At 50.4% G+C, this 22,814-nt stretch overlaps 1 protein-coding gene across 4 annotated transcripts in view; it reads left to right on the top strand.

Annotated features, from left to right (window-relative positions):
- The window catches only part of SHISA6 (shisa family member 6), a 120,389-nt gene that overhangs the window by 90,427 nt on the left and 7,148 nt on the right, over window positions 1–22,814 (top strand). For 3 of the 4 annotated variants that reach the window (XR_005259379.1, XM_038157435.1, XM_038157436.1), the window contains 2 exons: window positions 7,685–7,747; window positions 17,841–17,993. Coding sequence is in view for 3 of the 4 variants with exons in the window: in XM_038157435.1 (XP_038013363.1) it covers window positions 7,685–7,747; window positions 17,841–17,993 (216 nt within the window). In the remaining variant the exon portion in view is untranslated. The remainder of the gene's footprint in view (window positions 1–7,684; window positions 7,748–17,840; window positions 17,994–22,814) is intronic. The other variant, XM_038157437.1, reaches the window with a different exon arrangement.

Genomic DNA, 22,814 nt, shown 5'->3' with positions numbered 1-22,814 from the left:
TCCGTGAGCCTCGCTGATTTCTTATTTATTTTTTTTCTTTATTTTTCTCAGCCGTAAGCTCCAGGACTCCAGTGCTCGTTGCAGCCAAGCGTTTCCCAGCTGCAGCTGCACATTGTGGAGCTGTGTAGGGCAGGCTGAGGGTGGATTTAGGGAAAGGTTCTTCCCTCAGAGGGTGCTGGGCACTGCCCTGAGGCTGCCAGAGCTCCAGGAGTGCTTGGAGGTGCCCAGGGTGGGATTGTTGGGGGTCTGGGCAGGGACAGGAGCTGGATTTGATGATCCCTGTGGGTCCCTCCCAGCTCAGGACATTCTGTGGTTCTCTGATTCACCTCCTGCTTGATTTCTTCGATTTCATTTAAGCCTTCATCTCACATAGCCTGAAAATAAGCAATAAACACGTCCCAGGCTGGGAGAACAAGGGGTGAAAAGGCAGCAAAGGACTGAGCTGAGGTCTGCAGAGCAATGTTCACTCACACAGCCTTCAGGAACTCACTGGATATTGTGCAGGTGAAATCCCTGCTCCTTCAGGTGCCCCTCACCCCGAGGCTGTGCCCTGAGCACCACGGCTGGGACAGAGAGTGACAAACCTGGGGCTGAGCTGGGGGAGCATTTCCAGCCCCCCTCCTCCCAACGTGTGGCCAGCCATCCCACCTGCCTTCATCACCTTCCCCCCAGGTACACCAGGAGCTCTTCCAGCTGCCTTTCCTCCCCCACAAAAGGGCCGTGATTAATTAGCAGCTGATTTGTGCTCGCTAAATCCCATTAAAAATCCCCCCTGTGATAGAAAAAACCAATCTGCCCCGCGTTTTCCAGGGCTGCTGCTCCAAAGGAATAGAGGCTGGCAGGTGTGAGCACACCTGTTCTGGGCTCAGGTACAGCCTGGGCTGGCAGGGGGGGGTGTTTGGGAGGCTGGGATGGGTGGGGAGGAAAAGCCGACATGGAAAATAACAGCTCTGTGATCGGTGCAGGCTTTGGATGGCGTGGGATCCTGGAGAACAGGGCCATTCACCGCTTAATGAGGATTAAAATAACTCCTGAATAGCTGCCTTAGTCCCCGAGCATCCTGTTCGATGAATGAATCACAGGATTACTGCTGAAAAATAGGTTGGGATGGTAGAACAAAAACCTGACATAATGAATCTAAACGGAGGCTGTGGGGACAACCTTCCATTTGGCATTTCCAGCCCCTCTCACGGCTGACTGCTGGCTCCAGCAGCAGCTCAGCTCTCGGGGTTGTCTCCTTTGCCCCGTGCCACGGAACATTTTTGGGGGTCAGGGTGCTTGGGGAGCGCCAGGCAGGTGCAGAAACACTCTGCAAGCAGGATATTCACAGCTCAGGAGAGCAAAGGAATTAGCTGTTGGCTCGTGTACACGAAAGGCAGCTGGGTTTGGTGATCTATTAGGCTGAATGTTCCTGTGCTCATCACTCTGAGCCCTGCCTGGGCAGACCGGGCTCAGGAGGGGTTGGGGGCTCTGTTTCCCCATTCCTGGGCTGCTCCTTGCCACTCTCACTGCCCAAAATCCCTGGGGAAAAAAAAAGGGCTGGAAAAAGCTGCTCCTTTTCCCAGCTCTGCTGACCATGGAGCAGCTGAAGGACAATTGCTCCAGGCTTCCCCTCTGGAATACAAATAGCGACCACAAAGTGTGTGATGAACGAGGAGCGTGGTGCTGGAAGTATTCCCATTTTCCTCAGCAGCTTTTGGGCTCCTTTCCTCCCTGCCTTGGGGCTCTGCACTCCCCGGGATCCCTCAGGCTGGGGAAGATCAGCCCTGGAAAGGGATTTTCTCTTCATTAGTGTGGGCATCGAGGAGCTTCCTTGTCATCAGCACAGCAGCAGCCTCCATCCTGCTCTGCAGTCTCAGCAGCTTTGGTGACAAGACCGGAGGGGCAGAAGGCAAAGGATTGTTTTGCATGGAATCATTTGGGTGGGAAAAGGCTTCAAAGTGTCCAGTCACAAACCCGTGGCCCCAAATGTCACACCCACCCATCTTTAAATCCTTCAGGAATGAGGATTCCACCCCTGCCTTGGCCCTTTATAGGCTAATGGTTCTTCTTCAGGCCTTTTTCCCCTTTTTTTTTTTCCCTTTTTTTCCTTTCCCCCCCCCCTTTTTCCCCCTTTTTTCCTTTCCCTCCTTTTATTATTTCCCTTTATTATTTCCCTTTATTATTTATTTCCCTTTATTTCCTTTTTTTGCCTTTTCCCCCTTCCCCCTTTTTTTTCCTTTTTTCCCCCTTTTCCCCAATTTTTTCCATTTTAAAATTTTTTCCCTTTTTTTCCTTTTTTCCCCTTCCCTGCCTTTTTTTTTCCTTTTCAGGCCATCCTTTTCTCCTGTTAACTGCAGATTTCAGAGCAGCTCCAAGTACTTTAATAAATTCTCTAAAACGAATGCAAAGTACAGCATGACTGTCAGAATGATCATATATCTGCATTACACTTACAGGTGTATCTGTAATACAGCTGGCATATATTAAAAATATCCTTGCTTTGCAGATTTCATGAGGAATTTTATTAGGAAAGACAGGCTGGAAAATACAGCATTTTCTTTTCGTATTCTGGCACTTGATTTTATTTTTTTCCATTACAGAACACAGTAAATCAAGTTTTTATTAGGAATATTTCCATATGAAATCCCTGAGACTGAGAAAAAATAAAATAGGCTCTGGAGAAGACTAAAACCAAGAAGCAAAGGAAAGGTTAAATCAGTGAAAAAAGGGAGATTTCCTTGGAAGGAACACTTTGGGGGTTATTTAGAGTGTTCTTTAACAGCTACCCAGAGTTTTGCACCTCGGTGCTGATAATCCAGGTGGTGATTGTGCTTTAACCTCTCTGGGAGCTCAGCCCCTGGCACGCAGGGGAGAACTGGAAGCTAAAAGTGAGAACACTTGTGGATGGAGGCAGTTTAACCAAAGAAATAAAGCAATAAATTGCAAACGGAAAGGAACGCGTCCGCGCGTTTGCAGAGCAGTGGGAGCGCTGCTTTCCTTTTTTTTCCAGAGCAACATCTCACTCTTTCTGCTGCTGGTTTTATCTGATGGCTCCTCCAGCTGCGCTCAGAAATTTCCTTTCGTGGCCTGGCAATTCAGAGCCCCGTGGCTCCTTTCTTCCCCTAATGGAGTCTCCTGGTAAACAGCTCTGAGCTCAGATCCTTGTCTCAACAACAGATAAGCTCCCGCCTAACTGGCACTTCACAATTAACAGCATTATCTTCTTAAACCTGAGCAGGTGTAGGGAGGCTCGGGCATCCCTTTAAAGTATTTTATTGCTTACAAAGTGTTTACAAAGGGCTACAGAAGTGGTAAATGAAGCCCAGCGCTGCGTTCAGATGCTTGATTAGCTCAGCCACAGCAAAATGCCAATAATTCAGGTTCTGACGGGGGCTGGGTGACGCTGGGGAAGCAATGAACTCCAAACACCTGAGGGAAGGGAAAGGAAAGGGAAAAGGAAAGGAAAGGAAAGGAAGGGGGAAAGGAAAGGAAGGGGGAAAGAGGAAAGGAAGGGGGAAAGGAAAAGGAAAAGAAGGGGGAAAGGGAAGGGGAAAGTTGAAGAGAAGGAAAGGAAAGGGAAAAGGGAAGGAAAGGAAAAGGAAAGGGAAGGGAAAGGGAAAAGGAAAGGAAGGGGGAAAGGAAAAGGGAAAGTTCAAGGAACGGGAAAGGAAAGGGGAAAGGGAAGGGGAAAGTTGAAGAGAAGGGAAAAGGGAAGTAAAGGAAAAGGAAAGGGAGGGGGAAAGAAAAGGGAAAGGGAAAAGGAAAGGAAGGGGGAAAGGAAAGAGGAAAGTTCAAGGAAAGGAAAGGAGGATTTGAGGTGAAATGAGAAATTGCTCAGAATCAGAAGATGATGGTTCCTATTCAGGTGCAAGTGTCCTCAGTGAAGAGCCCGTTTCCCCCAGGAGTGAGGCTGTGGGAAGGAGTGCCCCCTGAGAGGAGAGAGAATGCTCTGCTGGTTCCCTTCTGGCGCGATTGCCGTGTTCAGGCTGTGTCTGCTCCTGTTCCAAAACCAGCATTGCACACCTCGAGTGTCCCCATCTCCGTGTCCCCCCTCAGCCAGCAGCTCCTGCAGCCCGTGGCAGCACCAGCAGGGAACAGCACACCCAGAATTTGGGATTTGGGTGTTTTCTGGGAATGAGCTGTGCTGGAGCCAGGCTGGCAGTCCTTGCCCTCCTTGGCCTGAGCGCAGCCCACGTCTGGCTGCAAGGGACGGGCACAGGAGCTCCTCTAAAAGCTTCTGGAGGGATGGAGCCCTCCTGGGAAATCCATCCTCCCGAGGCTTGCAGGGCAGAGGTGCCTGCAGAGCGATCCAGCCCTGAACTCATCAGCTGAGAATGGCAGGGAGAGGCCACGGAGAAACACCCCGGGCTCGTCACTCACTGCCTCTTGGAGCTCAAAAATGGATGGAAGAACGTCTGAAAACGGGGTAATAAACGGGGGGAAAGCACGGCTGGAATTCGTGCCGGGAGCAGGAGGAAGATGAGGGAGCGATGCGCCCTTGTGGCACAGGAGGCAGCAGCATCCCGGGGATGGGGACAGCGGGCAGGGCACGGCTCCTGCTGCTGGAGAGGCTCCTGGAGCAGAGCCAGACAGAGATAAAGAATAAAGTGGGGATTTATTATAAAAAACCTTCAAAGGATCCACCTTGGGCAGTGCAGGAGCCCAGCCAGGGCTGCACCCAGGGTGGACCCAGGATGGACTCAGGGCCAGGAGTTTTCAGCCTTTTATGAGTTTTGGTCCATGGCCACGCTGGGGTTCAGTGTCCCATTGCAGCTCCAGGGGATGCAGTGCCACCCTCCCAGCTTGCTCTCCTCCATGCCCTGTTGGTGGCACTTTTTGGGGCTGAAGCTGCAGCGGTGTCCTTGGCTGTGGGGCTGGAAAAGGATTGTTCTGTGGGGCTGAGCTGGGAGGAGAGCTGCTGGCACTTTCTGTGGGGCTCAGAGTTATTTACCAGTGCAGGGCAGAGCCTGGGAAATGTGAAAGATGAAATTTAAGGCATCAGCAGCCCTGGGGAGGAATATCTGCAGTGCTGGCCCAGGGACAGGCTCCCAGTACAGCAGAGCCCTGGCTGAACTGGGGCGGGTCCAGCCCAGGGCCAGGGGGATGCTGGAGGGTCTGACCTGGGGCTCCTCAGCCTGGGGAGGAGAAGGCTCAGGGGATCTCCTGATGAGCTGAGGGGTGAACAGAGAAGATGGAGCCAGTCCCTTCCCAGTGGTGCCAGGGCCAAGGGCACAAACCTCACACACAAAACTCCTCCAAACATCCCAAAAACTCCCTCAATTGAGAGGCTGGTTGGACACTGCAAAAGCGTTTGGAGAGAGGAGACAGGTCCATCCTCAGAGTCCATGGGGACACAGGCAGGATTGCTCAGGTTGGAAAAGACCTTTAAGGTCATCCAGTCCAGCCACCAACCCAGCAGCACCTCCACGGTCACTGAACCCCATCCCCAAGTGCCACATCCACGTGGTTCTGAGCACTTCCAGGGGTGAGCAGGAATCTGTATCATGATTACTGGGAACCAGGTGAAAATTAACCCATCTCATCCCCTAGCTCTGAAAATCCCCCCAGACAGTCACAGGGGTTCCAGAAATATCCAGTTTCTTATTTGTCCCCTGTCCTCTGGTCGGGTTTTCACATCAAACTGAAGTTTGACTACATGGAGGGACAGAAACTGAGACACAGCCACAAAATGAGTTCCTGCGGAATTTTTCCTTGCAGAAAGCAGCCAACGGTGGAGGATCCAAAGGAAAATTCCAACCAGGGAAAGCTGTAGGGCACTTATTAATTTCAGGGCACTTAGGGTGTCCCTGGGCTCCTCTCAAGGTTTGCTCATCTCGTGCTGGCAGCCAGGCTAAAACCTTCCCATTTTTCCATCTGTCTGGGATATGAGGAGTGCCTGGATTCTGGATGGAGCAGGAAGCAGGTGAAGATGCCCAGTGTGCTGTCACCTGAATACATAAACCCTGATTTTAATCCCAGTTGCACCCAGACACTCCCAAAAGTGAGGGAGAGAGATAACCAAGCAGCCAACACTCAGAAACAAATCATGGCAACTTTAACTTATTTTTTTTGTTTGTGTTTCTCCCCCTGTGTTTTATGGCCAGGGAGGAATAACTCATATCAAGGATCATGACCTCAGCAAGGGTTGCAGCAGTTTCTAGCAAAGCAATGTGAGATTAATTAGAGAAGCAGGTTGTTAATGAGCTTGTCTGGGGTGGAGGCCTTGAGGGCTGAGTGACCATGCAGGGACCAAATATCAGGGGAAGGATGGGCTGGTGTGGTTCTGGATTTGGTCTCTTTGTTCCTGGTGGAAAAGGAATTTGCTTATTAAATTTGCAGGTGATATGAACCTTGGATGACTGTAAGTCTATTAGAGAACAGGATTAGAATTTAAAATGTTCCTGACAAATTGGATAAATAGCCTGCAAATAAATTGATTAAATGGAGAAAAATGAGATGCCTCGGGCTGAAGCAGGAATGCTAAAAGCCTTTTCTGTGCTGGAGAACAATTGGAGAGTTCCTTGGAAAAGCAATAAGGAACCACAAAGGATCACAGGCTTTACATGAACCAGGAAAAGAAAAATATCACAGGTCTGTGTGAGCAAGAGAAGCTGACTGGGGACAATGCAGGCTTTCCACTGTGTCCTGGGCTCTCAGGGCTCTCTCAGAAACACATCCCAGAGCTCAGGAGGATCTGGGTCAGGGGCAGCACAGGGGGCTGCAGTGACAGGGAGCCAAGGCAAAGCAGGAAAACAGGGAAACAGCAAAGGATAAAGGAGCACACAGCAACCGTGGTCAAAAAGGGTTGGGCAGAAATAAATAAGGGGTGTTCTCTCCACATCTCTGGAAGAAGGAATTGGTCTGAAAAGCAGAAAGGAAGACTCAGTGGCACAGAACTTCTGGGGGAAAGAAGATACCCATGAAAGGTTTGGGAGTAGAAGAGTACCCCTGGAGTGACCCCCTGCAGCAGCAGAGCAGGACAAGAAGGATCCCCAGAGATCCCCAGAGATATCCTCTCATCCTGCCCTGCTGCAGCTCCATCCACGGTGGAAAGGTCTGGAAGGAGCTCAGTCCTTCCTGAAAGGCTGTGGGGGTTTATCAGGAGTCCCTTTTCTGATGATTTCATTGCAGGGAGGAGGAGGCAGAGCTGTTCTCCCCCCAGGGCAGCTCCCAGCCCCAGTTCCAGCAGTGGCTCTGCGTGGATGGTTCCCCTGCACTGCCCCAAGGATTCCCATTCCCTGGGCAGGGATCAGAGCTCTTGTGCAGCGGTTGAGCTGCTCCAGGCCACAGCTCTGACTCCTCTCTGTGCTCACAGTGGGACAGCCGGGTTTGGGTGCTTGGGGCTCCCATCCTGAACACTCCAAAGCTCTGCTGGAGCTGGAGCAGCAAAGGGGCCTCCAGGAGCAGCCCACCCTGGGGTACAGCTGGGTGTGCTCCTGTCTGGACACGATTCCACCTTTCAGAGCACCCTCATTTGCAGGCTCAGCAGAAGGGGAGCAGATTCCCATTATCGTGTTCTCCTTGCATCTGGAATTTTAAGTGAACTGCATAACAGAATCTTCTGCTTTCTCAAGCATTTCCTTCTCCTTTCTTTAATCATGCTGAGATTTCCTGTGATACTGTGAGCTGTAATTATCATCTGCAGATCAGTGGCAATGCTAAGCTGGTTCTTAAAGGGATTTTTTTTTTCTGTGAATTTCAGATGACCAAGAACAAAATTATAATCACCTGATACTAAACAGTGACAACCAGACACCTACACATGGTAAGAGAAAGCAAAGAGCAAAATTACACACGTTGTAACTTTCCTCTGCCAGCCAGTAACATTTACTGGCACCAAATGTGTTTAATGTTAATGGAAATATTCCTCTGGCAGTGCTGCATGGCTGATGGTTCCCACTGGCATTAAACACAGGACCATATTTTCAGGAGTGTGCACAGGGAAATATGGCCCAGTCTTTTCTAACTGTGCTGATCAGCCTTGTGTCTAATTCCAAGAAACTCCTTTGTTTCCCACTTGGTTTCCTCCACCTCGTCCCAGCCTGGAGATGTTTCTTTGCTTCCTCCATGGCCAGAATCTGCCTCTCTCTGCTCAGCCCTGTCCCCCAGCCCTGCTGTCCCCTCCTTTGGGTTCCCCTGAGCACCAGTGGAGCCTGGGCTGTGTCCCCCCTCCCTTGGAGCCAGCCAAACCCTGGCAGCTCCTGGCTCCATCCAGCCCCAGGCCAGTCCCTGCCCCCAAACCCCTGCTCCCCAGTGTCTGTGCCATCAGAGCAACCTCTGACCGATCCCTCAGGTCCCCTCTGCTTCCCCCCTCTTCTGCTGCTGCCTTGTCTCGGTCCCGTCCGTGTCCCTCCCTGTCCCCTGTGCCTTCGGAATGGGATCCATTCCTCCTGCTGTGAGCTCCCAGCAAGCCCCATCTCTATCACTTCTGGCAGCTCTGAAGCTCTGTATTTGTTACTCTTTTTTTGTCCTGGCGTTTGTTTTGAATTCTGAAACCTCATCCTGACTATTCTGGAGCTGATTTATTGCAAGTTGTGTTCACACACAGAAATCTCCCTGCTGCTAAGGAGGGTGGGAGAACAATTGCCCTTGGAAAGATCCCCTAAACCTCGGGGGTTTCTCCTTCCCAGAGGAGGCAGGCATCTCTTCAGCCTAAAAATTCCTTCCATGGTAAGCCTGTGCTATTAGGACTTCATTTGCTGTCTTCCAAACACTCCAGGAGGAAGAGTGTCAGCTTTAAACTCATCAGTGCCACAGCAGTATTTATTGAGCCTGAACTGACAGCTTCCAATGTTCCTGACTGCTTATTCTGTTTACTTTTTTTACTTTCCTGAGGGGAAAAAAAAAAAGAAAGAAAAAAAAAAAGAAGTAGAAAATGGAGAAATAGGGTTGAAATTGTGTTGTTTTCTCTTTGGTCTTGCTACTCATTCTTACAATGCAGCCCCTGCTGGGTTCTGAGCTGCCCTGGACCTGTGTCTGCCCAGGAGCTTTAAAGCAGCTCCAGCATCAGCGTCCCGCTGCATCCAAGCACTCCAGGGAATGTGACAAAACAACTCCACTTTTCTCTGCTCCTAACAGATGCTTTGCTTTTTTATGTACTTAAGAGACAAAAAAAAAACCAAACCAAGGCAGATCCACTCACGGTCTTGGATTCCTTGTGCTTCCTGTGCCTTAACAATTTGGTTGTTGCGAGGGACTCGGCTGAGCTGACTGCAAATGAGGGTGTGATTCAGAGGTACATCTTCCCTCTGAGTTATCCAGATGGCCATGGCTGCTTTTGTTCCTTCCATCCCCGTGTGCTGCTGCAGAGGCTGGAAACGTATTTGGACTTTTCAAGGAGGACATCAGAAGAGCTTGCAGGATGGCACGGAGGGCTGGAAGGAGTGCTGGGAATTGTGATATCCTGGGGGAGACAATTCCCAGAGGGATCAGAAGGCAGCTGAGTCACAGGAAGTGTCCAAGGCAGCTTGGACAGGGCTTGGATCCCCTGGGAGATGTCCCTGCCCATGGCACTGGGTCAGCTTTAGGGTCCATCCCATCCCAACCCATCCTGGGACTCCTCAGCTCCAGACTCTCCCAGCCCAGGGGCTGCAGCCCCAGCATTTCAATTCTGCTGTGGTTGAGGGCTCTGAATTAACCACAGTGACTCTGAGCATCACCTGCCAGAAATCCCTTGGGTTTTCCTGCTGCTGGACTATTCCTGCCCCAAATCCCCCCGCAGGGCACCAAATGTCCCATTCCAGAGGCACCTACAGCCCTTTGGAAACCTCAGCTGAAATTCTGCTCTCAGTGGCAGCATTTGGACCCCAATTCCACTGAAATCTGAATTTTCATGTGGATTTCCTTGACTCTAGACTTTATTTCTACCTCAGCTGCAGATTTGAGCTGCAAATGAAGAACTCAGCAGCAGTTTTAGGAAATGTAGTGATTTGTATGTAAAATGTGAGTGGGAGGGAGCAAGTATTAGGCTCTAAGCACAACCAAGTTTTACATATGAAATGCAGCTAAATCTTTTGATACATTAATTTATCTTGCTTAGATATTCAGCCTTCACACAAAATAAGCACATAAAATGATTTCCCCCATAAAAACATTAAAATATGAAGGAAAAAAACCGAGCTGAGGGCACAAAAGAGAGCTGAGCATCAGCTAGAACAGAAATACACATTGACTGCCTGGGCTCGGTTTCTGTACAGATTATTGCTTTATTTTTTACTGCTACTGAAGTTTCATCTCATTATATTTAGCGCATATATAATTATCCTAACCTAAAGAGCACCTAATAAACATTTTTTTTTACATCTTTATAAATACCAAGCACATTTCCAAATAATATGGTTAGAAGGAAGTTCATATCACGACTTTTATGTCAGCTAATTGCATTTGACAATCATCTCAGAAATACTTGGTAAAGCACCATGAGCAGCCAATTACTTCAAGGTTTTAATTTGGCCCAGTGTTTTTCCATGGGTGATGCCTGGGGTTGTTCTGATGGAGGCAAATTTCATTTTATAGCTGAACTTGTGTGGGTTTCTATCAGCTTCCTCTATATGGACTTGTGAATGAGTGTGCTTTTTCCTTCCTTCCTTCCTTCCTTCCTTCCTTCCTTCCTTCCTTCCTTCCTTCCTTCCTTCCTTCCTTCCTTCCTTCCGCCACTTCCGCCACTTCCGCCACTTCCTTCCGCCACTTCCTTCCGCCACTTCCTTCCGCCACTTCCTTCCGCCACTTCCTTCCGCCACTTCCTTCCGCCACTTCCTTCCGCCACTTCCTTCCGCCACTTCCTTCCGCCACTTCCTTCCTTCCTTCCTTCCGCCACTTCCTTCCTTCCTTCCTTCCTTCCTTCCTTCCTTCCTTCCTTCCTTCCTTCCTTCCTTCCTTCCTTCCCTCTTTTCTTTATCCCCTTTTTTCTCTTTTCTTTCTTTTCCTCCCTCTTTCTCCTTTCTTCATTCCAGAAATCCAGGGCATCTTCCTTCCCACACACTAATAGGGCTTTGGGGGATATATTGCTGAAAAAAAAAAAATCCTTGCATCAATTTTCTAACATCAGACCAGAAGCTTCAATGTGGGGCAATCCCAGAAGATATGAAAATGATTCCCTATTCTGTCACATCTCCTCCAGCAATTTGTTGAGAGTTTTGTGTCTATTGTGTTTAAGACACTGTTTACAAAATCACAACAATTAAGGGCTGTTTAAATTAGCTTTATCCCCAGAAGAAATAGATGGGGGAAAGGAGAAGCTAATCAGATGTGCAGCACATAACCCAGAGAACAGCCAGACCTGACCTCGGCAGGGCTGGAATGGCAGTGGGAGGTGTGATAACTCACCTGGGGGGAATTTTGGGAGGAATTTGAGATGGGACCTTTGAATTGTTTTAAATGATGAGGTTGATTTTCTTACCTTCTGCCTAGGCAGGAAGGGGGAGTCCTGCTCACATCTTCACAGCATGGCCCAGAAAGTCTCAAGACTCTGAGTTACAAGGCCTTTTAAGGATTTATTGACCAGTAAAACACTGCTAACAAGGATATTTATGTTTTGAAGCTAATATGTGAATATTTTGTCTTATGGACCCATGTTACAGTGTGAGCTTTCTCATCTAGTCATGTTACAGCACACAAACCTACAGTGCTGCACTCTAAACTCCTTGTTCACCTCTGTAACTACTTTTATTTTTTCTATACCTTAGACTCCAAAACTCTAAACTTTCCTCTGCTTAGCTTAACGTGTCTCTGCTTTAAACTCCAAATCCACATTCTCCCTTCTGTCAGCCGAGTTTGGGAGCCTTTTCCAAGTCTCAGATCAAATCCTGGGTTTCCAGATTAATTTCTGGTAATTCCAGATTAATTCTGGAATCCCTGGCAGTGCCCAAGGCCAGGCTGGACAGGGCTTGGGGCAGCCTGGGACAGCGAGAGGTGTCCCTGCCATGGCAGGGGTGGAACTGAGTGGTCTTTGTGATCCTTTCCAAGCCAAGCCAAACCAAATCACTCCATGCCATTCCAAAACCCCTCTCCCTGCCCTGACCACGAGGCCCTTGCAGAGCTGGGGTGGTACCCGTTTGCAGTGCTCTCCAACCCTGCAGGAAGGGCTCCCAGCCCCAGCTCTGCACAGCCCTGGTGCCAGAGCCAGGTGATTTATCTGCAGCCCCTGCACCCCCAGCACGCTCCAGGATGAGCAATTTTAATTTCTGCAGCTCTCCCTTTGTTCCAACTGGCAGCGCTGCTCCTCGCAGCCCAGCTGTGGGTGCAGCATCCAGTGAAGCACTCTGTGTGCTCTGGGGCCTTTCCACACTGATCCCCCGGGCTGACAGCACCCAGGGCTGTCACTGTCACACCCAGGGCCACCCTGCAGTGTGTGCTGCATCCCCTCCCTCTGCACCTTCCTCCTTCAGGCTCAGCTCTCAGCCGGGAGCCCTGCAAGGCCCAGTGCCAGAGCCATCCTGACAGACACAGGGCTTTCTGTTTGAAATCCTCCATCTCCAGCTCTCATAAATGAGGGCAGCTACTCGCTGGAGAGCTCTGATTTACACCACAGAGGCTCTGACCTGGAAATGTAGAAACCTCCTGGAGATTAGTCATGAGAAATGCAAAGCACTATTAATAACAGTGTTTGTAACACGAGGAAACAGAAGTGTGAAAACACAAGCACCGAAGATACATGCCATAAATTTTGACTCTGCAAACATCAGTTTATTGCCTGCTCTGACAGCGTGTCACTCCAGCATGGCCTGGGAGCTCTGAGCCCTGGCACAGAAGGCTCCAGAACGTCAGCAGTGGCACCAGATTTTCCTGAGGAACGGGGCCCTTTGTCAGAACTTGCGTCAGAGTCGGGGACTTTGCGTCTGAGCCTTCAAAGGGCTGAGCAGAAGGCAGGGCTGGGGGAGCAGGGAGAGCTCTGACAGAGGGCTGGAGCTCTGCTGAGCTGCAGCTGAGCAGCAGAAGGCTGGGTTGTAGCAGCTTCTCCTAGGTGACATTGTTTGCTTTCTCTGGGTGAATGTTTTAAAAGGCATCTGTTGAAATGTCTTGCAGAATTCGCACAACATATGTGCAGACTCAAGTGCAAATCTGCAGCACATCCCTTTTGCCGCTTGAGCTTTGTTTAAAACTTTGCCATCGATTCACATTTTGTTTTCTTTTGGTATCATCTGCTCCCGTCCTTGAACATGAAAGGTTTTGTGCCTCATGTAAACACACTTTGAAAGTGTCTTCCAACAAGAGGGGCAGAGCGAGATGTGGCAAGAAGACTTCAGGTCTAATCTGCACAGCTCTGGAAATCCTGGAGCTTCTCTGAGCCCCGAGCTTGCAGAGAGGCTGCAAAGCACTGGCAGAGGGATGAGCCCAGCCCAGAGGGGCTGTGTTTCCCTGGCAGGAGACAGAGTGCAGGAGTGAGCAGAGCTGTACCAAGGTGGGGCTGTCCTGAGGCTGGGGGAGGTTCCTGTGGCACTTCATGAGGTTCCTGTGCTCTGGATGAGGTCCCTGTGGGGCTGGATGAGGTCCCTGTGGGGCTCTGGATGAGGTTCCTGTGCTCTGGATGAGGTCCCTGTGGTGCTGGATGAGGTTCCTCTGCTGCTGGTGAGGTTCCTGTGGTGCAGGTGAGGTTCCTGTGGGGCTGGATGAGGTTCCTGTGCTGCTGGTGAGGTTCCTGTGCTGCTGGTGAGGTTCCTGTGCTGCTGGGTGAGGTTCCTGTGCTGCTGGGTGAGGTCCCTGTGGTGCAGGTGAGGTTCCTGTGGTGCAGGTGAGGTCCCTGTGCTGCTGGGTGAGGTTCCTGTGCTGCTGGGTGAGGTTCCTGTGGTGCAGGTGAGGTCCCTGTGGTGTTGGTGAGGTTCCTGTGCTGCTGGGTGAGGTTCCTGTGTTCTGGATGAGGTCCCTGTGGTGTTGGTGAGGTTCCTGTGCTGCTGGGTGAGGTTCCTGTGGTGCAAGTGAGGTTCCTGTGGGGCTGGATGAGGTCCCTGTGGGGCTGGTGAGGTTCCTGTACTGCTGGGTGAGGTTCCTGTGGTGCAAGTGAGGTTCCTGTGGGGCTGGATGAGGTTCCTGTGGGGCTGGTGAGGTTCCTGTGGGGCTGGATGAGGTTCCTGTGGTGCAGGTGAGGTCCCTGTGCTGCTGGGTGTCCTCTGGGCTGGCTGAGCTTCACCTCCTGCCTGCTCCTGTGCCAGGAGGGATGGTGTGCCAGAAGAGGGGCACCAAATAGCACAGAGATGCTGAGGAGAATGGGGACCAAGCCTGACTTTAGAGGTAATCCCAGCAGCCATGGACAGAGCTCGTTTTCCAGCATCACCTCCAGCTGGCGTGGTGGGAATGCTGGGGAACAGAAGCTCACTGCCTTGCAGGCAGTGGGAGACCTTTCATTTGCATCCTGATTATTGATCCTGACCCGCAGCTTCCACAGGAGCCCACAAGCACCACAAACAAAGAGGAGGGAGGCCAGAGAGAAATAGATCGCAGGAGTGAAAACCTGCTGAGAAACTGGTGCTGAGCTGGCCTCAGAATATAAATTGCACGAGATATTTCTCCTTACTGGAGCACCTCAGTTCTCTGATCTCCCCCTCAAGCTACATTATGCAAAAGACATCTGAAATTAGCTTTGGTCATTTCAGTTTATCCCTTGTTTTGCTGAGTGATGGGCAGTGGATTTCAAGGTGACTTCTCACTTGCCAGAACCATTCCAGTCTGTTCCTGACTGCCTGGATGGGAAAAGCAGCGAGAAGATGAAGTGATCCTGCAGCAGCCCATCAGATAAATGTGTGGCACTTAATTTCACACACCTCATGCAAGCAGTCAATTAATGCTCTGCTCTGGCACCGAGCACAGCTCCTGCGTGTGCCTGGGCTCACTGCAGCGTGCCCAAACCTCCGTGAAAATGGAGATCAGCTCCACGTTCTGGCTGAGCAATTTGCAAAGAGATGTTACCCCGGGGTCCTTGCCACACAAGCGGGAGGAGGAGTGGGGACATGGTTTCAGTGCTGATCCAGCCTGTGTTTGCTGGATGACATCAAATCAATTGTTTCCAGCCCCCTGATGAATGCCACGCTCTCCCTGATCCTGCAGGCAGTCTGTCAGACATGGATGGATGTCGCATTTGTATTTTCTGAAAAATCCCTTTGCCCAGGATTTCTCTCCTGGGAAGCTGAGAAGCCTCAGAGAAAAAGGAAAACAATAATTATCTGATTTGCTTCTCCTGTGTTTTGCTGCTTTGGAATGTGTTTGGGGATTGTTTACCCACAGGTGACTGTTTCATTGATTTCATGTGAGTTGTTTTGATTCATTGGTCAATCAGGGCCAAGCTGTGTCAGGACTCTGGAGAGAGTCACAAGTTTCATTATTATCTTTTTAGCCTTCTGTCTGTATCCTTGCTGCATTATTCAGTATAGTTTAGTATTCTTTAATAAAATATAGATCATAAAATAATAAATTAGCTTTCTGAGCACATGGAATCAGATTCATCATTCCTGCCTGCCACGAGGCACCCCACAAACACAATAGATGGAAATCATCAGCAAGGAAATGCTGCTCTCTGAGAGGTGCCACTCCACACCCCCCGGGTCTGTGCTCTGCCACACCAGAACGCCCTTCCAGGAGAGCAGAGAGGAGCAGGAGAAAGGGGAGAGGAGATTTAGGAACCCAGGTGGTTATTGCATTGGCAGGAGGAATTTTTCACCAGTGCTGGATTCTGTGAGAAAGGAAATAATTCTTTATTTCCTGTGAATCCCTGTGAATTTTCCCACAGAATTACTGTGAGAGTAATTCTGTGATTACTGAGGCAGGACTGTCTCAGCCTGTCTTTGACACTGTGCAGTGCTGAGGGTGGGTGACAGGAGCTTTAAAACATCCAGGGGAAGCCCCAGTGGGAGAAAAGTTGTGGAAGCAGCTCTGGATCCCCGAGCAGACACTCCGATGAACTGCTGGGTTCATTTCCAGGCTGCAGGGGCACTGAGGACACGCTGAAATGAAAAATTCAGAGAGGAGGAAAACGTTCTGCTGTCCAACAAGCAGGGCTCCACACGGCAGAGAGGCAGCAGGGGAGGAGGTGGCCTCACTCTCACAGATGTTTTTTGGAGGAAGCAGATTCACTTATGACTCAGGTCTAGGAAAATGTCTGTGAAATGTCTGCACTCTGCTTGGGTGGATTTTGGTTTGAGGTTTTTTCCTGGAAATGGGAGAAGTTAGCAAGTGGACACTGCACAAGGCCAGCAGTTTTCTAAGTGAAATTCCCCTGCTGCTCTGTTACTTTTGGGCAGAATCAGAGCTTTTATCTCAACCAGTCCCTGGTGCAGAGGAGGCAAGAGGGCTCGGGGCAGGTGAGTGCACACTGGTCACACGTTGCTCTTCATGGGACACTTTAGGGATGTACAACAGGAATGTGTGAACCCAAGCCTTGGGCATTCTACTGCTCCTGCAGAGAATTTACCCTTCTGATTTCATTTCCAGACCATACCTGGCCACCTCCTTGGTCTTTTGCCTCAGCTGCTGATCCCCATCACTGCTGTGGGGTCTGACAGAGCCCACTGGTCTGTTCTGGCTCTGCTTCCAATAATTGAGGTTCCTGCTTCGTTAAATCCTTTCATCTCTGCCCATTTGAATATCTGAACACCTGGGGGTTAAAACTGCAGTTCAACAGGTCCCTGTGCCTTGGCTGGGCTGCTGAGAGACCGTTTTCCAGCTTGCAGTGAAGGGACAAGGTTTCAAAACCCTGCAGATAGTCTGAACTTCAATTTTAGCATCTGGGCTCAGTGCTGATCTTTACTGCCAGTGCTTCAGCATTAGAATTGTGACAGAGGGCACTGGGACCCTGCCTGGGGACCCCTCAGTGACCAGCTCTTGTGCTTGTGGGGTTGCCAGATGAAGGCAGGAATGATGAATCTGACTCCATGTTCTCAGAAGGTTAATTTACTATTTTATCGTCTATAATATATTAAAGAATACTAAATTAAACTATACTAAAGAATACAGAAAGGATGCAGACAGAAGGCTAAGAAGATAATAATGGAAACTCGTGACTCTCTCCAGAGTCCCAACACAGCCTGATGGGGATTGGTCATCAAGTCAAAACAATTCCCATGAAACCAATGAAACCTCTTGGATAAACAATCTCCAAACCACATTCCAAAGCAGCAAAACACAGGAGAAGCAAATGAGATAATATTTTGTTTTCCTTTTTCTCTGAGGCTTCTCAGCTTCCCAGGAGAAAAATCCTGGGCAAAGGAGATTTTTCCAGAAAATGTGACGGTGGCAACCAAGAAAATGAACATCAGTAGAGGGGCATCCTCCACCCCTCAGGATAGGCATTTCCTGCCTCAGGAACATCCCTAACACCCTGCCTTGCCCTCCGAGTGCCCCCAGAGGTGCCCCAGAGCCCCAGCTCCCAGCCCTGAGTGTGCAGGTGTGAAGCTTTGCAGAGCCCCACAGCCCCAGAGCCTCCAGGTTCAGAGCACTCCTGAGGAAGCTGGCACACAGAGAGGGCAGCTGGATCATCGTGCTGGCCCAGTTAAAGATCCCCCCAGGCTGGTTTTGTGTCCCTGAGGGTGGGGAGGGCACACGGAGGGGGGTGGAGGTGAGTGATGCTGCCCGAGCACCTGGCACAGCCCTGCGTGCCCGGGGTGAGTGCCAGTCCAGCCCCATCCCTCTGAGGCAGCTCCAGGGGATGTGAGGCAGCATTTTGCTGTCCCCAAAATGGCTGTGGACAGGAAGCAGCACCACAGGATCCATTTCTCCAGGATGTGCTGGTGCCAGTTTGAATCATGCCCAGGAGCTGTGGCTGAGGCTCAGGTCCAGCTTTGCTCCCTGCTGAAGCCTGTGGGGACAGCCAGCCTCTCTCCATCCCCTCGGGGCACACTCCAGACCTGCCTTTCTCTGCTGTTTTTTTGCAGACAAGCCACGAATGAACAACATCCTGACTTCAGCCACCGAGCCCTACGACCTGTCCTTCTCCCGCTCCTTCCAGAACCTCTCCCACCTCCCGCCGTCCTACGAGTCTGCTGTCAAGACCAACCCGAGTAAATACTCATCTCTGAAGAGACTCAGTAGGTGTCAGCTCCTTTCCTTGCCCCTGTTTCTGATTTGTTCTGAGGAAGGAATAGCCCCTTCCCTCAGCTGGGCACTCCTGGCTTGGCATCTCCAGCTGTGATTCCTGTGGCTGGCACTCCCCAGCAGGGATGGGTGTAGAGGTCATTCCATTTCTGGGAGGGTACCTGTGGTTGTTGCTGTGCTGCCCCCACCCCTCTGCTGGGATCTGCTCCTGGCAGAGCCATCCAAGGATCCTTTTTCCTCTCTGCTGGAGCCCAGCCCGGCTGGGTGCTCAGAGCTGCCCTTGGCACAGCCAGGGCAGGGGCCTCACCAGCCACGGGGGCAGCTGGGAATGCCAACAGAAAGATGCCAAGCTGGCTGGGAATGCCTTTTCCAGGAGGAGCCCTGCTTGCCTTGGGCAGTGCTGCAATCCACATGCTCTGTGTCAGAGCTGCTCCTGGCCTGTGCCATGCTCAGATCCATTCTCTGTTCCATGTTCTCTGTGTGCCCAGAGCTGTGCCATGCTCAGATCCATTCTCTGTTCCATGCTGTGTGTCCAGAGCTGTTCCAGTCTTAGATCCATTCTATGTTCCATGTTCTCTGTGTGTCAGAGCTGTGCCATGCTCAGATCCATTTTCTGTTCCATGCTGTGTGTCCAGACCTGTGTCATTCTCTGATCCACACTCTGTTTCATGTTCTCTGTGTGTCCAGAGCTGCTCCAGACCTGTTCCATGCTTTGTGTCCAGAGCTGTTCCATGCTCAGATCCAAGCTCTGTTCTACACCCTGTGTCAGAGCTGCTCCTGGCCCATTCCATGCTCAGATCCAAGCTCTGTTCCACACTCTGTGTCAGAGCTGCTCCTGGCCCATTCCATGCTCAGATCCAAGCTCTGTTCCACGCTCTCTGTGTGTCCTGACCCATTCCATGCTCAGATCCAAGCTCTGTTCCACACCCTGTGTCAGAGCTGCTCCTGGCCCATTCCATGCTCAGATCCAAGCTCTGTTCCACACCCTGTGTCAGAGCTGCTCCTGGCCCATTCCATGCTCATACCCCCAGGGTGTTTTGGGTATTCCAGCAGGTTTGTCCCATCCACACCCATTGGCATCTCTCCTTCCCTGCTGTTTTATGGATTCACTGCTCTGCCAATGCACAGACTAATGCTCCGGTCCATCCCCTTTGCTGGTCTCAAACCCTTCAGCTCCAGTGGATTCTGAGACAAGCGAGCTTTGTGCAGGAAATGCTCTCTGCAGACTCACTCATGAGCAGCTCTGAGTGCCCTCAGTGCTCCTGCAGCCTTCCCTGCCCCTCTGGGCACTCCCTGTCCCTCTCAGGGGACCCCTGGCAGCCACCAAGGACACTGAGCTTGCCTTTGTCCCTTAGCTGGAGAGGGGCTCACTCAAAACCTTAAACATCCACCCCAGCGAGGCCAGCAGAGAATCCCTGCTCCCTGCAGGGCAAATCCACCCCTGGAGCCACCCAGGGCAGGAGTGGAGAGACTCCAGAGCTCTCTGCAGACACCAGCCCAGCCTCCTGCCCAGCACCTGGCAGATGCCAAGCCCACTGCCCCACTCTCTTCCTGAGCAGCCAAGGAGCTTCAGCGCTGGGAGTGCCCAGCCCTCCCTGCTCCCCCTGGCACTGAATTCACTCAGCACCTCCAGGATCCTGAATCACTTTCCTGCAGCTGCTCTGCTCCAGAGCCAAAGGAAAAGAGGCTCCCAGCTCCCCAGCCTCCCCTTGCAAAGTGCCAGCAAGATAATGTTCTTATTCTGTATGAAGGGAACACAAAAAAGTGTGATATCTAAAAGCTGGGGTTTGAAAATTACTTATTTGGCATTCATTTTTTTAATTTAAAATTGTTTCTTCCCAATGGACTCGCTGTCACGGTAAGGAAAAAAAAAACCAAAATATAAAAGTAATGAAGAGATCATGAACAAATACTTCTATTTGAGCAAGAAAAAAAGCATTAGATATTTTTTAAATCTATATTTCAGGCGCTTGTCTGGCTTGCCAGGCAGGGAAAAAATTACTTCTTTTCCTCCAATTAGCAGGGACAGATGGTGAAAGACCAGGGCTCTTCATCTCCCTGGCCCTTCCTTCAGGGCACAGACAACAGAACCCCACCTGGGGGGTCCCGGGGGGCTTTGGGGGTCTCTGAGAGGCTGGCACCCCCTCACGCCCTGGGGAGGGTGTGAGGATGCGGCTGAGCAAGAGCAGCCAGATTAATTCCATTCTGCCCGTGCTCCAGGGAATTGCTCTTCGCAGCCAAGTGAGAAAGGTCAGTGAGGAAGGAAGCTCCTGTTTTCAGGCGTATTAAACCACTTGGTGCTGGCTGGAGAATCATCACGAGTGACTGGGCAGCTTGGAAATGTTAAAGGCAATTAAAACGAGGAGAGACAAGCCCAGGGAGGAAACCTGCTGGAGCTGCAGAGGAAGAAAGCTGGGGAAAATTACCTTTAAAAAAGGAGAGGGATTATTGTGCTGGCCTCACATGCACACACACGTGCATCTCTTCTCACCACAATATGTAAGAACTGGAAGAAAAACTGGATTTGGCTGTTCAGCTCCACATTCCCTTCCCAGAGCACCACAAATGTATTTCTGTAAACCTCATTTCTGTAATTCCAGTGTCAGAGGAGCTCTGCTCTGCCTGTCTGCAGAGGCGTCTCAGGTTGAGGTGGAATGTGTAAGAGCATTTATTTGGGGATCTCCTTGCAAGTGAGAAAAAAAACAACCAAAAAGACCCCCAAAAAACCAATAAACCCCACCCAAAAAAGCTGTCTGAGGGCAAAACAGCTTAGCCTGAAGCCAAGGCAGTTGAAGCACTCAAACATTCCTGAAGTTTGGTGAAACCAGCCCTGGGTCATGTTCTAGGAACTGCCAAAGGAGGAAAGAAAGAGCAGAAAAATCCTGACCAAAACCAATGAAAAAAGCCCAGAAAGCGTGCAGAAAGCATAATTTCCACTAATTCCACATGTTTGAAAAACACAAGGAAAGACCCAGAAGTGTGGGATTGATTCAAAAATAGAAAAAATCCTGTCAAGCAGTGCACCAGTGATTGCTTTTTGTCTGCTCACAAATTCTGCTGTTTTGGAATCCTCTTAGGACATGGTTTTTCTTTAATTTTTAAGCACACCCCTGATGGAGAAGCACACTGGATTGGGGTTTTATTTTGGATAAAATTGTGAATGTCCGTTCTCCTGTGAGCATCAATGACAGGACAAGGGCAGGGTGATCAGTGCCAGCTGTCCCAGGGGGTGATGTGTCCCTGCTGGTGGGATGAGGGTGGCATCAATCAGCCTGGAACGTGCTTCAGCTGGGGTTTCAGCTGGGTCATCCTTAACATTCCTTCCAACCCAAACCATTTTATGGTTCCAAGATTTCATTTCCCAGAGAAACTTTGGTTTTGGCCAGCTGTGCCACCAAGCCCTCCACATTTCCCAGCCCTGGAAAGCCCCTGGAGCTCTGCTCTCCCAGGCCTGCAGCTGGGTTTGTTCCTCTGCTGGCCCTGGTTTGTTTCTGCTCTCCCAGAATTCCTGTCAGGAATTCTGAGCTTCCAGCGCTGTGCTCAGCTCTCCCTTGGCACGAGGCACGTGTGTGGCGCTGCACATAACGTGGGGAATGAATCTGTAGAAATTTCATTTGTAGAAATGGAGCTAGAAGCAAGTTCCAAAGGGTGGCCTTGCAAGTAAGACGAGGTACTTCAAAGAAAGAAAACCATGAAAGATGCATTGAAGTAGGACCCACGAGGGGTAACTTTAGGTGATTGGCTTTGAGGCATTTGGTGGGCCAAGAAAGGCTTATAATGTATTGTTAAGAAATTATTAAGAAATTATTATTATTGTTAAGAAAGAGTTCACTTCTAATAGTGATAGGGTGAATTAGAACATCTGTATCGTCTCACCCTTCACATGAGGCTAAAAATAAAATAAAAGTTTTTAAAATTCCTCTCAGTTACCCCATCTCTAAGTCAAAAAAGAACCCAATCCAACAGCATTCCTGCCAGGCTCTGTTCCCCATCCCTGGCTCAGGCTGGCACCCCTCTCAGAGCCAGCAGCCTGGAAAATGTCTGTCTGCTGCTGCCTGGAGCAGCTTGTTGGGTGTGACACACGGCTGTTCCACCTCCTCTGACTCCTCTGAGATGGAGATGAGCAGCTTTTCCACACCTGGAAATGTTCCTCCTCCTCCTCAGCATCACTGAGCGAGCTTAGAAGCATCTTTGAAATTAAATCAGCTCCCTGAAAGGTTCAGCCATGGCAGTAAAAGGCTGTACAGACCTGTAGCAGGGTCACAGCGGGGCAGAGGGAAGGAAAAGGGATTTTTTTTATGCTCCTAATGGACAAAACATTTCAAAGTGTAGCACATGCTGCATTTTCAGTCTAAGGAGCACCTTCAAACCCCTTCCAAGCAGCTGATTGTGCCACCTCTCCAGCAGCCTCAGAGCTGTAAACCTCGCATAAGCTGGTTTAGCTCCTGCTGGCAATTACCAGAGCCAGGTGTGGGCATCCAAGCACGTCTCCATTTGGGATGTTCTGTGCTTTAATTACATCTATTTAGAGTCACATGGGCAAGTCCTGTGGAACTCCTCTCATCCAGAGCAGAGGCCAAGCGCCAGAGCGCTGATTGCTTCGGCCCCGCTCTGCAGCCAGCCTCCAGCCTCTGCACACCCAGCCTGGCGTTTCCAACCAGCCCCAAAACACAGGATAAAAATGCCTGCAGCTCCCGGGGCCATATGGAGTTTCCCCCGCCCTCAGGCTTCCTAGAAGGTGATTTTAAAGACACGAGAGCTCGAGGCCAGGAGAGCTGCTGCCTGACATTTGCAGTGAGACATCCTTCCAAGAA

Source organism: Motacilla alba, chromosome 18 (assembly GCF_015832195.1).
Source record: "Motacilla alba alba isolate MOTALB_02 chromosome 18, Motacilla_alba_V1.0_pri, whole genome shotgun sequence".
NCBI lineage: Eukaryota > Metazoa > Chordata > Aves > Passeriformes > Motacillidae > Motacilla > Motacilla alba.
This window is presented reverse-complemented; position numbering and strand designations above follow the sequence as displayed.